The sequence below is a fragment of the Erinaceus europaeus genome, chromosome 7 (genome assembly GCF_950295315.1).
Source record: "Erinaceus europaeus chromosome 7, mEriEur2.1, whole genome shotgun sequence".
Taxonomy (NCBI): domain Eukaryota; kingdom Metazoa; phylum Chordata; class Mammalia; order Eulipotyphla; family Erinaceidae; genus Erinaceus; species Erinaceus europaeus.
In genome coordinates, this window is record NC_080168.1 from 50613335 (window position 1) to 50628903 (window position 15569).

At 47.8% G+C, this 15569-nt stretch overlaps 1 protein-coding gene across 1 annotated transcript; it reads left to right on the forward strand.

Annotated features, from left to right (window-relative positions):
* The first annotated feature begins 374 nt into the window (after positions 1 to 374).
* On the forward strand, positions 375 to 14718 carry EMP1 (epithelial membrane protein 1). Its single transcript, XM_060194402.1, has 5 exons — positions 375 to 393; positions 8338 to 8448; positions 10717 to 10813; positions 10922 to 11062; positions 12380 to 14718. The coding sequence occupies exons 2-5, from the start codon at positions 8371 to 8373 to the stop codon at positions 12544 to 12546; spliced, it is 483 nt and encodes a 160-aa protein (XP_060050385.1). The 5' UTR covers positions 375 to 393; positions 8338 to 8370; the 3' UTR covers positions 12547 to 14718.
* The last annotated feature ends 851 nt before the right edge of the window (positions 14719 to 15569 follow it).

Sequence of the window (15569 nt, forward strand, 5' to 3'; positions counted from 1 at the left end):
TAACCCACTGCGCTACAGCCCGACTCCCCCCCTGATCCAGTTTTATGGTACTATTTCCAACTCTGACACCATCTCCCCAGAAAATACCTTAAGCCCACCTACATGTTAGCTATCGGACTCAGGCAAAAATTAGTAAAGTCATGGGCCCCTTGGAATATACCTAAAATAGACTTCCTAGCTTCTTCCAACATGAAGACTAGGATCTTTGTCTTATCTGGTTGGCCTTGGAGTGACTGAGGGAAGTGAAATATGAAGTAGGTGTGGAGGGTATCTGGGTCTAAGTAGAAATTATTTGATTAAGTATGTTATGGTGTCTTTTCTGTTTTTAGGTCTTTCTACTTGCTTGCTGCATGTATTGAGTCACTGGAAACTATTGTGCACTTTTACTTTAAGGTATATATTTTCCCCTAACCTATGGTTAAATGTGCACATGTGTTCTATCTCATAGGCTCTGATCTATATCTAGGTTCTGTACCTTTGTTAGGAGGTGCACCACCTGATATGGACTTGAGGAGTCCTATGAGCTAGGAAAGGTCTCACCAGAGTGGTGGAGCTGAAGGGTTAACATCCTAGGCCTAGTGTCTCTGGATACCATCCGAAGTGAAACATGTTGAGGTGGTACTGGTTGCATTGGTTTGGTTGAGATCAACAGATGTAGTATCAAAAGGTATGGATCAGGAGAAGCATGAAGGAAAATGAGCAGAGCCCCAGAGGTTCCAGGACTTTAAGAAATATGGGTTTTATAAAGAATGGGGAAGGTTCCTGCTGACTTAAGAGTTTAAGAAGGCAATAGATAATTACTGTTATAACCAAGTTATTTGGGAATTTGGTTTATTTTGAAAGCCCCTGGCTAACATTTGCACCACAATTTGTGTTATTTAATGCTATTTCCAAATAGCTGTATCTTATTTAGTAATTATATATATATATATATATATATATATATATATATATATTTTTTTTTTAAGAGAGGGAGGGAAAGGAGGAAGAGCTGGTGGGAAGAGACAGGGAGTCATGCATGGAGGTTTCCACTCCCCCTCTTACCCTCTTATGGGAGGACCTACCTAGCCTCCTTGCTTTGGCTCAGTCCTGAGGACAGTTCAAAGATTCTGTCCCTTGTCCCTGGGGTGAAGAATCTTCTGGTCCAGCTGTGCATTGGGCTTTGGTGCCATCTGAGTTTCCACAGAGTATGTGACCTTGACCTTTTATCTCCTTGATCTTCTGTGACCTTGACCTTCTGCCTTGATCTTCTTGTCTCACAGTCAGGACCCCCCCCCCCCCATCCCACTGGCCTGGGGTGGGCATGAGGGGGATCTGGCTCAAGCTTCAGATGGCCTGCAGTCCTCAAATGGCTCTCTTTTGATGGATAGTACTGGTAGAAGTTCTAGAACTTCTGCTGAACTCCAAGTTCAGCATCAGTCTGTCTTGGGGGGACACCTGGTGGAGGCCTTGGATTCTGAGCTCTTCTTTGCTGCAGGCCTGGGAAGTCTCTGGACCTTTAAGCCTCTAAACCAGCTGCCTGCAAAAGGTAGATACAGCAGGAGGACCAGTCCTTACTCTGGTGCCTTTGACTGCAGGGGCCTACCCACACCCCTCCTCCCCCAGCTGTGCTGGCCAAAGCATGTTGCCGCCATCTACTGTCGGCCCACCCTAGTGCCTCTAGGCCTGCCACACCTTGCTTCCCTTCTGAGCCCCACTATTACCCTGGCAAGCTCTCCCTTGAAGATGCCCCAGTGGCCAGGCAATGCCTCTTTAGTCAGAGGCAAGGGACCACTGTCATTTCTGTCCTCACTCAGGGATGGCCCTGATGGCCCCAGCAGCTGTGGTTGGTCTGGGGTTGTAGGTGGCCCAGGCCTGCGGATGCTGCCCAGATCCACCCCCTCCCGGACATGAAGGAGACAAGGAGTCTCAGAGAGGGAGGGAGGGAGGGAGGAAGGGCCGGCTGCTTTTTCTCTGTGTGTGCCTTGGACAGAAAAAAAAAAAAAAAGACTGTGCTGTCTGTAGTCCTGGGGTGGGGGCATTTCCTGGATTCTGGCAGAGAAACTTACAGTCTGTTTTGTTACCCCAATCTCTTGGTTTACATAAAAGGGTGACAAGAGGGACTTATAGAACAGGGGGTATCACCTAGCAGGAGAGAACAGGACTTGCTTGCATGCAGTCCCAAGCTGCATCCCTAGAATGTGCCAGATCTGAGTGGTGCTCTGCTTTCTCTCATAAAAATAAAACATAGAATCTCTCTCTCTCTCTCTCTCTCTCTCTCTCTCTCTCTCTCTCTCTCTCTCTCACACACACACACACACACACACACACACACACACACACACACACACACCTACCAAGGTTTCCACTGGGACTCGTGCCTGCATAACTCCACTACTTCTAGCAGCCATTTTTTTTCAGAGAGAGAGAGAGAGAGAGAGAGAGAGATAAGAGAGCTACCACTCATGAAGCTTGGCCCCCTGCTCAAGGGTTTGAACCCAAGTCTTTGCACATGGCAACATTTGTGCTCTACTAGGTAAGCCACCAACCAGTCCCTGATAGATCTGATTTTGAAGTCATTAAAAAAAAAAGTAGCAAGAGGTTAAGCATATAGACTTGCCTTGGTGGTGAGCATGAGTCTACAGTCTGCATTGTAACCCTGCAAGGCTACAGGTCACAGAGACATGGAGTGGGCCAGTCCCTAGGCACCAGGATGGGAACTTAAAATGCTACTCAAATTTAGCCTGTACCAGGGTCAGTCCCCTTCCCCTGGGAGCCAGGAAAAAAAGATCATTGTTTTTCCTGCAGCCTGTGGGCTTATAGACAGGAAAAGCATCAGGCCCTGGTAGCTTGTGTCTGCTGAAAAGTTCTTTCCTCCTGCACAGGCCATCAGCTGTCTAGAGGTGGGAGGAAACAGCCTTATGAGATCCTTTCACTCCCCATGTTTCCCATAGAGATATGAATGCCTCCCTCCCCTCTGTGATGGTAAAACAATAGTTGGAGTGGAAAAGTACACTTGACCCAGAACAACAATAACCCTGTCCACCATGGCTCATCCAAGGTCTCATCCACTCAGCCTGGCTTGAATCTCAGCCTCGTCCTCCACTGGACACCAGCTCCATGGCTGCTCCCCAAAGAGAGATTTCCTTTTTTTGCATTTGTGGGAAACAGATATTCACTTGGCCTGCTCCAAGGTTCCACATCCAAGACAAGCCAAGCAAAGTGGTGCAGTTCTGCTGTGGAGTGGGGATGAGGACTTCTGGGAGCCACCCAGTTCCTCCCCACACAGCTGCTCTTTGGGGAGAAGTAGGAAAGTGTGTGTGTGTGTGTGTGTATGCGCGCGCTCGCAAAGTTTTGGGTGTCACACTGGGGAAGGCAGTGTGGTGACCTGGCTGACTCATGTCTTCTCATGAGCAGGCGTGGCTTTGCCTTTGATCCACTCCTGTGCCCAGAAGGAGGCTCTTTGCATATCTTTGGCGTGAGAAAGCACTCTGCAGGTTTGGAATTATCAGAGAGAGCTGGAGATTTCCCTGTTGGGAAAACATCAATCAGTGAAAAGACTGTGGAGTGTCTCAGCACTGTGCTGTGACTTGCTTATGATTTGGGGAAGATAAGCTTCTTGGGGAATATTTGCATATTGATATTGGCATTTACATAACACAGAATTCACATATGACAAGATGCCCAATATGTCCTCACAGTAGTATGTAAATACTTGCTCAAATAATGAAAAAATAGTGTTTATGCATACAAATGAGGGAAAGCCCCTACCCCAGAGTTTTGTGGCATATAATGGCACATATAAAGGTCACTGGACATAGATTCATTTCCACTGAGATGCGTAGTTATTGTACCAAATAAAAATCCACATATTTTCTCTTCTCGCTGAACAAATGCTTATTTGGTACTTATCATAAGCAAACATCTCCTTTCGGGAACTTAGAATCTTAGGGGTGGAGCAGCCAAGCCTTCACAAAAATGACTGTTAGCAGTTAGTCTCTAACAAGTCATTTTAACAAAAGGTTGTGTAAGGGTTATAACATAGCAGGGGAAAAGATGACTTTTAACCTCTGTACCTGGGAAGAGGAGGCAGTATTTGAGCTTCTAGAAAAGAGATTTGAGGGGGCTAAGCGGAGGTGCACCAGGTTAAGTGTACATATTACCAAGTGCAAGGACCAGGGTTTGAGCCCCTCTGCTCTGCACCTGCAAGGGAGGCACCTCATGAGCAGTGAGGTAGATATACGGTCTCTCTCTCTCTCTTTTATCTCTCCTTCTATCTTCCTTTCCTCTCTCATTTTCTCACTGTACTATCTAATAAAGAAAAAAAAAGGGAAAAATGGCTTTTGGGAGCAGTGGATTTGTAGTGCTGGCACTGAGTCCCAGTGATAACCCTGGTGGGAATTAAAAAAAAGAAAAGATTTTTGGGAGTTGGGTGGTAGCACAGCAGGTTAAGTGCATGTGGCTTGAAGTGCAGGGACCGGTGTAAGGATCTCGGTTCGAGCTCCCGGCTCCCCACATGCAGGGGAGTCACATCACAGGAGGTGAAGCAGGTCCTGCAGGTGTCTGTCTTTCTCTCCCCTTCTCTGTCTTCCCCTCCTTTCTCCATTTCTCAATGACGACATCAACAACAATAACTACAACAACAGTAAAAAACAAGGGCAATAAAAGGGAAAATAAATAAATAAATAAAAAAGATTTTTGATAGGTGGTTCTTGAAAGAATAAAAGAAACTTCGTAGTGCGTGTGTGTGTGTGTGTGTGTGTGTGTGTGTGTGTGTGTGTGTGTGTGCACGCGTGGGCAGGGGGGGAGTTGGGGGCAGAGTGGTTGAGAAGCAAATTCCTAGTACTAGACTGTGCTTAGAGGTGCTTAGAACATTTTCTTTAGTAATGTGGGCTGGGGTAGGATGGCAGAGGAGTGGCAGAGAGGCTCATGGGAGAGGCTGGTGCCACTGCCCAGGCTAGGAGGGGAATGGAAAGTGAGGAATGTATGTGGAATAATAGAGGGAGAACTCATGGTCTCACCAAGCAGGGAGAAAGCCCAGGCTGGTGGAGACCTCCAGAGAAGTGACTCAATCCTCTGCTCCCTGGCCAGTCAGCTCCCCAAGAGGAGCTTCTCCACCATCTGGGAGAGGGCGGCTCCCTGTCTGGGGGTGGGGGACCTTGGACCTAGGGACTCCCCACTGCTCAGGCAGCCTACTGGCCCTTTTCTGATTCTGTCCTACCCCAGGCGCTTGGGCGATGATTCTTCAGTGACTCAAGTCAGGATTTGCCACCAGCATTTCCTTGGCAGAGCAAGTAGGCTCTGGGCTGTTCTGGTCTCAATCACTGTGCCCCAGAGCTCCCTTAAATAACTGCTTCCAGCTCCTGGAGCAGGCCCACAAACAGATGGAAAAGGAGAGGTGATCTAATCCCATTTAGCAACCCTGGAACCCTGTCACCTGTCCTGCCCCCCCCCCCCCCATGTCTCTTAAGTGTCAGTCACCATCTCATCTCACAGCTGGCTTCCATCTTGCTCAGAGACAGAGATCTTGTGACACAGACTCAGGGTTTCACACTCTTTGCAAAGGTTGTTCCTCTGATTCTTTCATTTTGAGGGAGGAGGGAGGCAAGAAGTCCATAAAGATCTGAGTAAGGGATCTGCTGTTCCACCTTTTCCCTACATTCCCCAAGGGCAGCCACAGTCACCAGCAATGGGTCAAGATCCTCAGGATTATACATTTCTCTTAGCAAAGAGCTTTGCCCAGAACCAAATGGCTCATGGAGCAGGGTTCAAGTCCTGGGCTGCTTGCTGGACCTGGGCCAGCTGAGCAGAAAAGGAGAAATGTGGTTAGAACTCTGGATGACACAGGGAAGGGAACTAGCAGAAAGAGCAGGGGAGGGCTGGCAGAGGGCCCAAGTCTCCCATTTCTGTTTCTCTCTATGGACACCTGCCTGCTCCCTGTCCCCTCAGCAGTACACAAAGCCCTGCTCCTTGTTCCCAGCATGCTGCCAGGTGAGGCTGGTCCTGCTCTGCTGCCCAAGGTGGGAGGAGACAGGAGCTGCTGCCTCTTCACACAGTGCTAACTCTGGGACTGGGGCCCTGGCTTTAAGCCTTCTGCCCAGTGCACCCCCATGCTCTGTGGGAGGCAGGTGTTGCACCCCCAGATGAACAACTGCAGTGCTTTTACTCTCAGTTCGTCATCACTTTCTGGGCTGAGCCACCCAGCTGAGAGGTGCAGCCAACACATGCTTTCCCACCGGTGAAGTGCCACCCAGCCCACTCTGTCTCCTGCTTTCTGACTTCAACAGATGCATTCATCTGAGAGTGGAGTCTGTTCAGTGTCAGGGATTGAACTGGGGCTTCTGGTTTGCAAGGTGTATGCTTTACCCAGTGGGCCACCTCCCTGGCCACAGCCCATGGCATTTGAGCGAGGCTGGCAGGAGGCATCCATCACTGTCTGAGTGAGACATGCCACCAAGAAACTCAGAGCAGCCAAGTCCCATGGTGGAAGTGTTCAGAAATGACTGCCCTCCACTGCATTCCTATGAGGAGGGGGAGCACCAGGCCCCAGACTGGGGATTATTATCATTATTATTGTCATTATTTTTATTATTGGTAGACATGGAGAAGCAGATAGGCAGAGACAGAGAGAGAGAGAGACAGAGAGAGAGAGAGACAGACAACAGCACTGAATTTTCCTTCAGTGTAGTGGGGGCTGGCTTCAAATCTAGATCGCACAAATATCAAAGCAGTGCACTAGTCAAGTGAGCTGTTTTTGCCAGCCCCTCTGTGAGCTCATTCCAGATTTACAACTGGATGGGAGGGTGCAAGGAGATAAAAGGCCCCTCAACAAATACCTGGTACTATCTGCAGATGACTCAGGGACTCCCCAAGCTTCCATTAAACTAGGTGGGGTGCATTCCTCTCCCTCTCTAACTTGGCAAATAAATCTGTCAAGAGATGACAAGGGGCAGCAACAGGGTGTGCTCTGTCACCTCCTCTAGGTGGGGACAGCGTCCCCTGAGGTCCCTATGAACCGCAGGGTGACTATCCTGGGTGTGAGAGCACAGTCCTCTAGCCCTGCCTCTGTCCCGCCTGCTTTCATTCTCTCTGGCATTTCTCTCCACTGTACTGTGGTGCTCCCTTTCCTGCTGGCACCTGTGTAGCCATGCACAGCCCAAAGCCCTGCTACTCTAAGTCTCCCCCCAGAGACACAAGCACCCCTGTTCTGCTGCCTCTAGTTCTCTAGTTTCACCCACAAAGAGAAGGTCTGTCTGGAGGGTATCTCAAGCTGCACGCTTGGAAAGCTCCAGTAGGAAGTGTCACACAGGAATCTCTACAGAGAGTCCCCAGACCAGTGGCAGAGTCCCTCCCTGGAGGTATACATGGCTCAGAGGCTCAGGGCCAGCAGTGCAAGCCTGGAGTTTCCAATCTGTAGGTGCTCCACCCATTGGAGTGTGAGCAGCTCCTTATGATTACTGAATACCTAGCAGCAGTATGGTAGTAGGCGTTGTGGCTCTCATGTTCTTGTGTCTCATCGAGGGCAGATGAACAGCCTGCTAAGTCCGTGGGCCCTGAGTAGTTGCTCTCTTCTGCAGAAGACACCCACTTCCTTGATGACCCTTGAGTGGGTGCGTGAGCATTCTGACAGAGGCAGAGACACTTCTCTAGTGGAAGCTGGAGGGAGACTCTCTTACATCACAGCATGTAAAGGTCTTTGAGGAGTCAAAATCCAGGCTGGGGAGAGAGCAGAATGGTGATGCAAAAAGATATTCATGGCGGAGGTACCAAAGGTCCCAGGTTCAGTCCCCAGCACTACCATAAACCAAAGCTGATAACTGGTTAATGAAAATAATTTTTTTTTTTTAAAAGGGAAGAAAGAAAAGAAGAAGGATCAGAGGCTAGGTGGTGGTGCACCTTGTTGAGAGCACATGTTTGTTACTGTGCACAAGGACCTGGGTTCAAGCCCCTGGTTACAACTTGCAGGGAGAAAGCTCCTCGAGTGGTGAAGCACTGTGCAGGTCTCTATCTCCCCCTTCATCTCAATTTCTGTCTCTATCCAATAAATAAATAAATAATGTCAAAAAGAATTAGAACCCAAACAAAATGAAATAGTGAATCACCATAAAAGGTGTGTGCGTGTTTTAACAGGCTGGATTAGGGCACGTTACCCATGCCCGAGAAACTGGAGGGTGTTTATGTCTGTAGCAAATAAATAGACCACCAGGTACTGAGGGCACTCAGGCTAGTTAGGGGTCTTCTGGAATGCCCGGTGAAGTTGTGATGGCTGATCTTAACAGACAGCCCACATGTGTGGGGAAACCAGGTTCCCTCCTTGAACCTGAGGGTCACTTCTTCTTGCCTCCTTTGTTTCTCCAGAACTCTCAACTCAAGAAGCATCCAGAAGCCAAGATGCTCGTCTTATTGCTGGGGATCTCCATGATCCACATCACCACTGTGGTCATGCTCTTCGTGTGCACCATCGCCAACGTGAGTGCTGCCCCCAACTCCTTCATTCAAGACCCGTTGCTCCAGCCACACTCCCTGCCTTCCCTGACATGTTATTGTGGGGGTGGGGGGAGAGAGAGAGAGACAGAGTTTCACATTGGTATGAAATAACAAGGAAGTAAGAGTGTCTACTAGAAAGAATCCATGAGGAAAACCCTGCTCCTTGTTCCCAGCATGCTGCCAGGAGATGGTCCTGCTCTGCTGCCCAAGGTGGGAGGAGACAGGAGCTGCTGCCTCTTCACACAGTGCTAACTCTGGGACTGGGGCCCTGGCTTTAAGCCTTCTGCCCAGTGCACCCCCATGCTTTGTGGGAGGCAGGTGTTGCACCCCCAGATGAACAACTGCAGTGCTTTTACTCTCAGTTCGTCATCACTTTCTGGGCTGAGCCACCCAGCTGAGAGGTGCAGCCAACACATGCTTTCCCACTGGTGAAGTGCCACCCAGCCCACTCTGTCTCCTGCTTTCTGGCTTCAACAGATTCATTCATCTGAGAGTGGAGTGCAGGAGGATGGGAGGAGGCCGTTTCAGTCTAGAAGATTCTTCTGGGCAGAGATGCAGCTTGTGGATGGGATGAGATGAATGGGGTTTCTGTGGGTAAAAGAGGGGTGAGGGTGGATAGAGAGATGCCTTCCAGATGGGAAGGGCAGTTTTGTTCAGGACAGGAGGACACAGGTGACAGGAACAGAGTTTCCCTTCCTCCAGGGAACATTATTATTATTTTAAGCAAATTTGATTGATTTTTCCACTGAGCTACAGTGGTGTAAAGTTTTGAGAGTACAGCCCACACCTCTGTGAGTGTACTGGCCTCACTGCCAAAGCGCCAGCATCCTCCTCCTATCACAGCAATCCCCTTGTCTCTCTACCCCTCTTCCCTTGAAAAGCAATTTCTGGGAAACGTGAGTGGAAGGATAGATGGGCTGAGGCCATAAGAAGGCTTGGCTTGGCTGCCTGGCTGACAAATTCAAATTTTGAGCAGAGAGTCGCATATGGAAATGGAATTTTTGCAGGAGTAAAGCGGATCCCACTGCATGCACACTAGACAACGAGAGAAAAATTGTCAGTAAGGGAGCAAGTCTTCTCTCAGAGCCTTGAGCTAGCCTGACCTCTAGTGGCAGCAAGCAGTGCCCAGTTTTGCTTCCAATGTGCTTTTCTCAGGGGAAACCAGTTAGCAGGCTCCTGGAGACAAGAATCAGGAAGCAAATGAAGGTGCTTCCAGTTCAGTGGTAGGAATACATGGGTTTTCAAGCTGAGACGGAAGAGTCTGGCCTCACCTGGTAGGTGTGGTAACGAGCAGGGCTAGTTTCAGTGGAGCTGTGAGAAGGCAAGATTCTTCCTACTCTGGTTCTGACTCACCTACCCTGAGTTTCTCAGATACCAGCTTTGCTCTGGGTTCAATCTCTAGCCTTGGAGCCTTAGGCCCTGGATTCCCCCTATGCTGTGCATTTTGAATGAACAGCCGTGGGTTTTTTGCTTTTCACTCCAGAGGGACTACTGCTTTTCTCAGGCCAGGTGGAGGGGCAGATGGCCGCGTAGAACCAGTTCACATTTTAAGAATTTTTCTGTTTTTTGCTGTCCTTCATTGCATGGCTATTGTTGTGCCATTTTACTGTGAAACCACTTTTGTACACTATGACAAACTGGGGTCTGTATAGAGGAAAGGATCTGATGGTCCTTACTTGACATTACTTAAGTGATGTGCAATGTGGATACTTAAAAACTTATTTCCTGATCCAAGCAAGCATTCTGTTTCTCAGAGGATTAGGCTTTTCAACTGCTATGGTAAAATCACTTCCTTTTTTTTTTTTTTTTTTAAATTGATGAAGACTATGGGCCAAAGGAGGAGAGGCGATTATTATTATATATTCTTTTTTGGTCACATGACCTCTCTCTTTTTAACTTAGGACCACGGTGACTTGGTTTTTAGTCAAACCTTACTTTCACCAGAGCTTGGTTGCTGAGCCATATTTATGTTCCTGTCTGGCTCCTTGCTCAACACATTGCCCTTGCACAAACTGGGTTATTTATTTACTTATTTATTTAAATTTCCAAGCAGGAGGGCAGGTTTGCTTTGCTTGCTTTTAGTTTTATTTATTTATTATTGAATATAGATAAGTCTCCTGCAAAAGGAGTCCAGGGGCTCAAACCCAGGTCCTTGTGCACTATAATGTGTGCTCTTAACTAGGTGTACCATCACCTGGTCCTTTTGTTTGTTTTTTTTTAAATCAGCATATTGTTTCCTTCTGGCTACAGGTCTGGGTGGTTTCAGATCATGGAAAGTCATCCGTAGGCCTCTGGAAAAACTGCACAGATGGTGATTGCAATGGAGTCCTGCCTTATGGAAATGATGGTATGTTTTGGAGCATGTGTTCTTGGGTGAGCAGGGGAGTGTGGGCCAGGGGTACCTAATGTGGAGGTCTGGTAGCCTAAAACCCTGCTCTCTTCCCTGTGTTCACAGAGGCCATCAAGGCTGTGCAGGCTTTCATGATCCTCTCCATCATCTTCTCTGTCATCTCCCTCCTGGTCTTCATCTTCCAGCTCTTCACCATGGAGAAGGGGAACCGCTTTTTCCTCTCGGGAGCCACCATGCTGATTTGCTGTGAGTAGCCCTCAGTTTCTGCTGGGAGAGTTGCAGATGAGCGAATGACCTGACAAACCAGGAGATGAGGCCCCTGCAGTGCATACTAGCATTGCCACCACTGTCTGCCCCCCTCCCTCCCCCCTTGCTTAATCTTCTCGAAGGCTCATGGTTTGAAAGAAGGATGTGTTTTCTTCTACCCCTGGGAAACCTGACTTTAGTTACTGGGTTTCATATGAGAAAGCTGGTAGGAGGTTCTGTATGGCAACCCCTCCAAAACCTGCAAATGGGAGACTGCAACACCTCTCATCTCCTAGCACAGCAAGTGGGCTTGGTTTAGGGCATGGTCAACACCACTACTGGTTTTCTTCTTCTTTAAATTAAAAGAAAAAAAATTGTGTGGGGGGGTAGAACTAGGCATTTGTGTATGCATAATGTCCCCCACTCTGGGCTGCTTTTTGCATTCAGGCAGAGAGGCAGAGGCAGAGGGAGAGGCAGCATAGCCTCAGAGCTGTCCTTGGTGACACAGCTCTTGCATATGGTACCAGGGCTTGAGCCTGGGCCACAGTATTGGCAGGTGGTTCACAGTAAATACTCGGTAAGTTATCTTTTCAGTTCCCTTTTTCATTTTTTAAAAAATTAAAATTTTTTATTTTTTAAAATGGAAACACTGACAAAACCATAGGATAAGAGGGGTACAAGTCCTCAAAATTCCCACTACCAGAACTCTGCATCCCATTCCCTCCCCTGATAGCCTTCTGGGAGCATGGACCAGGGTCATTATTGGGTGCAGAAGGTGGAAGGCCTGGCCTCTGCAATTGCCTCCCTGTTGATCATGGGCGCCAACAGGTCGATCCACACTCCCAGCCCATCTGTCTCCCTCCCCAGTGGGGCAGAGCCCTGGGGAAGTGGGGCTCCAGGACACACCAGTGGGGTCCTCTGCCCAGGGAAGTCTGGCTGGCATCATGGTAGCATCTGGAACCTGGTGGCCTCTCCTGAGAATCCCAGGTTGAAAGCTGCTTCTTTTCAGAGCTGGCACCAGGTGTTATCTCTAAGTTGCCATCATGACTCCACCCCCTGCTCTTTTTCATTTTGATGCAAAGATGGATACTGCCTGCAGGGAGGGCCACCAGCATGCCAGGCATGTGTTCTGTCCCTGAGCCATTTCTCCAGTCCTAGAATGATGTTTGGGGGACCAGGAAGGGAAATTTTGTCTTCCTATTGCCTTTTTAATATATATATATATATATATTTTTTTTTTGCTTCACTCTAGAGTGTGTGTGTGTGTGTGTGTGTGTGTGTGTAACAATCTAAATGAGTTCTCTTTCTGCCCTGCAGGGTTGTGCATCCTGGTGGGGGCATCTATCTACACGAACCGCTTCGCCAATGGGGACCGAAACCCTTACGTGAAAAGCCACCACGGCTACTCCTTCATCCTGGCCTGGATCTGCTTCTGCTTCAGCTTCCTGGTTGGCACCGTCTACATGGTCCTGAGAAAAAAATAAGGGCCCCCTCTAGTGTGTGGGCCTCTCCCTTGGGGGTGGGAGGAGGGAGCAGGTGAATCACTGGGAGGGAAGCAGAACTTGTTCTGCAGGCAAAAACTGGAGAGGGAGGGGGATGGGAGGGAAGTCAGCGGGTGGGGGGGGAGGATAGTGGACACCCAGACCATTAGTGAGGAGCTTCTAGACAGGAGGTCTGCATTGCTGTGGGGAAGGTAGTTGACTAGTGCTTGGTTGCCTCCTTGACATGGCCAGAGGGCCTCTCTCCTGTGCCCAGGCTGGGTTTCTGGCTGCTCTCAGCTATATACACTGTCTGGGGCTCCCAACTGCCATGCCCCCTCTGTCTCCACTTGGAAGCTAGATTCTGGGCCTGGTGCTGAGGCCTTCAGACCCATTGCTCCAAGTGGAAATAGCAGCGGTACAAGTTCCAGCAACAGCAGAGCCTGTCTTTGGGCTGAAAAGGCTTTGTCCTAATGCCACCCTACCCTTGAATCCAAAGCAAACCTTTACATTCATGTCCAGGCCATGCGAGAGGGCCCTGGCCAGCGAGCCCACCCTTGGTCCTCTTTAGATCTTATCTTTAGCTCTGTGGGGTTCAGCACTTTCAGGGGGGCTAATTTTTTTCAGGAGGGGCAATTTTTCAGGGGGGGAAGAGACAGAGCTAGCAGGCCAAGTTGGTGGGTTGGTGAGCGAGCTAGCAAGAGAAAAAGAAAAGAGAGAGAGAGAGAGAGAGAGACCGAGCATTTTTAGGAATGGAAGGATAGACCTCAAACTTGCCCTTGCAGCTGTCCCATAGGGAGATCTCTTGCCACTGACTCTTCTGGGCCTCCTGCTTAAAACCAAAGGCCACACCTGAGGGTTTCTGGAAATCCACAAAGGACCAATTGGGTGGAGAAAATGCCATGCAAATTATGGCATGGAAGGGCAGTGTTACCACACTGCTACTTGGGGGGCATGTTTACAGCATCGCCTCAGTGTCTTCCCATATCCACCAGAGGAGAGAGATAGAATACCTTCTAACACAGCCTGACTGTCCCTCTAAATTATAAGCTTGGGTAGAAATTTTGTCTATAATTACCCAAATTAGGGAGTGGGGTTTCCCGGCCTCAGTGGCAGCTCTAGTTGTGACACTGGCTGGAGAGCTCACCTTCCCAAGCAGGTAAATTCTGGAAGCTTATTGAAACATTCACAAACCAGAATGATGCAGCAAGTGCTCAGGTGAAAGGTGCTATATAACAGTCAAGTATTAAGCATGCTAGATTCCAATCATGATAAGAGCAGAGGGCGTGTGCTCCCAGGAACAATATGAAAAACTCCTAAAAGATAATAAAAAAAAAAATAGAGGTGATGGGGGCAGACAGTTCTTAAAGGGAAAAAGCAGAAACTCTTGTGCCATCCAGCCAGGTGAGAATGGAACTGGCTGTCATCACAGGAGTGGTTCTGTGTAGGAATCAGAAGTAGTATGTTCTTCCTGATTAAGCAGGCATTGCTCTGGCCTGGAGCAGCTATTTTAAGCTATCTCAGATTCTGTCTAAAGGGGTTTATTATTATTATATGTTTTTGGTGGAGGATAGGTAGGGGGGAGACATTTCCTTTATGACCCTGAGAAGATCTTCCATAGGAAGAATCTGAGACATCTTGCCTACCTTTCTTCCCCCAAGCTCTCTGCTCATCCCCATTCTTACGTACATTCTTTCCTGTTAGGGGTTCTTATACCATGATAGCTGGTATTTATGCAAAAGGATTTTTTACTAAGTATATTTCTTTATGTCCATTCTGGTTAAGGGAATGTTGAGGGGATGGTCAACAGGTGGTCTGGACTATGGTAGAGACTAGCAAGCAAACACTATGGAATGGTGAGTTTTAGTTAGGGTTTCAGTTATTATATGATTATTGGTGGTTATCTTCTGTGGAGAAGCATACTGAAATATCAAATATATCCAAAAGAGATACTCATGTTCTGTTCAAAAGTCAGACTAGGACTGGAGTGGACTATGTATTCCTTTGTACTCTGTTTCTATGACATTTATTCCTCATATAATTTGCATTACATGGATGGGTGTTCTAGTACTGTATTTGGCTTCTTTAATAGATTGATATTTCATATACTATAATTGTAAATATTTTGATACAAATGTTTATAACTTTAGGAAAATAAAGCAGATTCTGATTCCCTTAGCCGCATGAATGTTTTCTTTCTAAAATTGTACAGAAATATCAGTAACAGTGACATTTATTCCTAATTAAGCTGTCAGTCAGCAGGACTTGGGCAACTTGGCATTTAGTGGAGACATTCAGCGACTTAATGGCAATATATTAGACATCTCTACAATAACTTTCAGGCACCGGATGTTATTAAATGTAATTTCATCTCATTTTAATTAAAACTCTTAAGCAAATAATGGAACTTCTCAAGCTAATACATTAGAAAGAGGTTATGATCTTCTGTCTTGAATGGCTTATGCCATTAAGCAATGAGATACTAGTAAACTTCTTTGAAATAGCCGACTCCTCTACTATGCCTTCAAAAAACAAAACACAGTTCACAAAGGCACATGTCACATGAATTTGCAGGAGCCTGTGCCTGGCATAAACTGGGGCACATCTGCATGGCTCTGAGAGAAGGAAGGCTTCACTGCTCCCTGTGAATAGTCAGGACTGGAGTTCATAGTGAAAAGCAGTACTGGGACTGTGTGCCCCAGCATCATGCCAACACTAAGATGAGAACAGACTTAACATGGACTCAAGTCCCCTATGGTCTCAGACAATGGAACCTGAAAACAAAACTTCAATATATGGTAAATCCAACTAACCATATTGCATTAAATCTTAGTACCTCCCAACCCCCACCTATCTGATTTCCTAGACTGCTTGTGGGAGGCTATCAGAAGAGCTGACTTTCCTTCTTTAGTTCTTCCTGGGATACTTTTCTTCAGGCTAGATACCCAGTTGTGATTCAGACCTTGAGAGTGTCCCCTTTTCCCCATTTCCCTGCTGGCCTTTAGGCAGAACCCCAGACAAATCTCCAA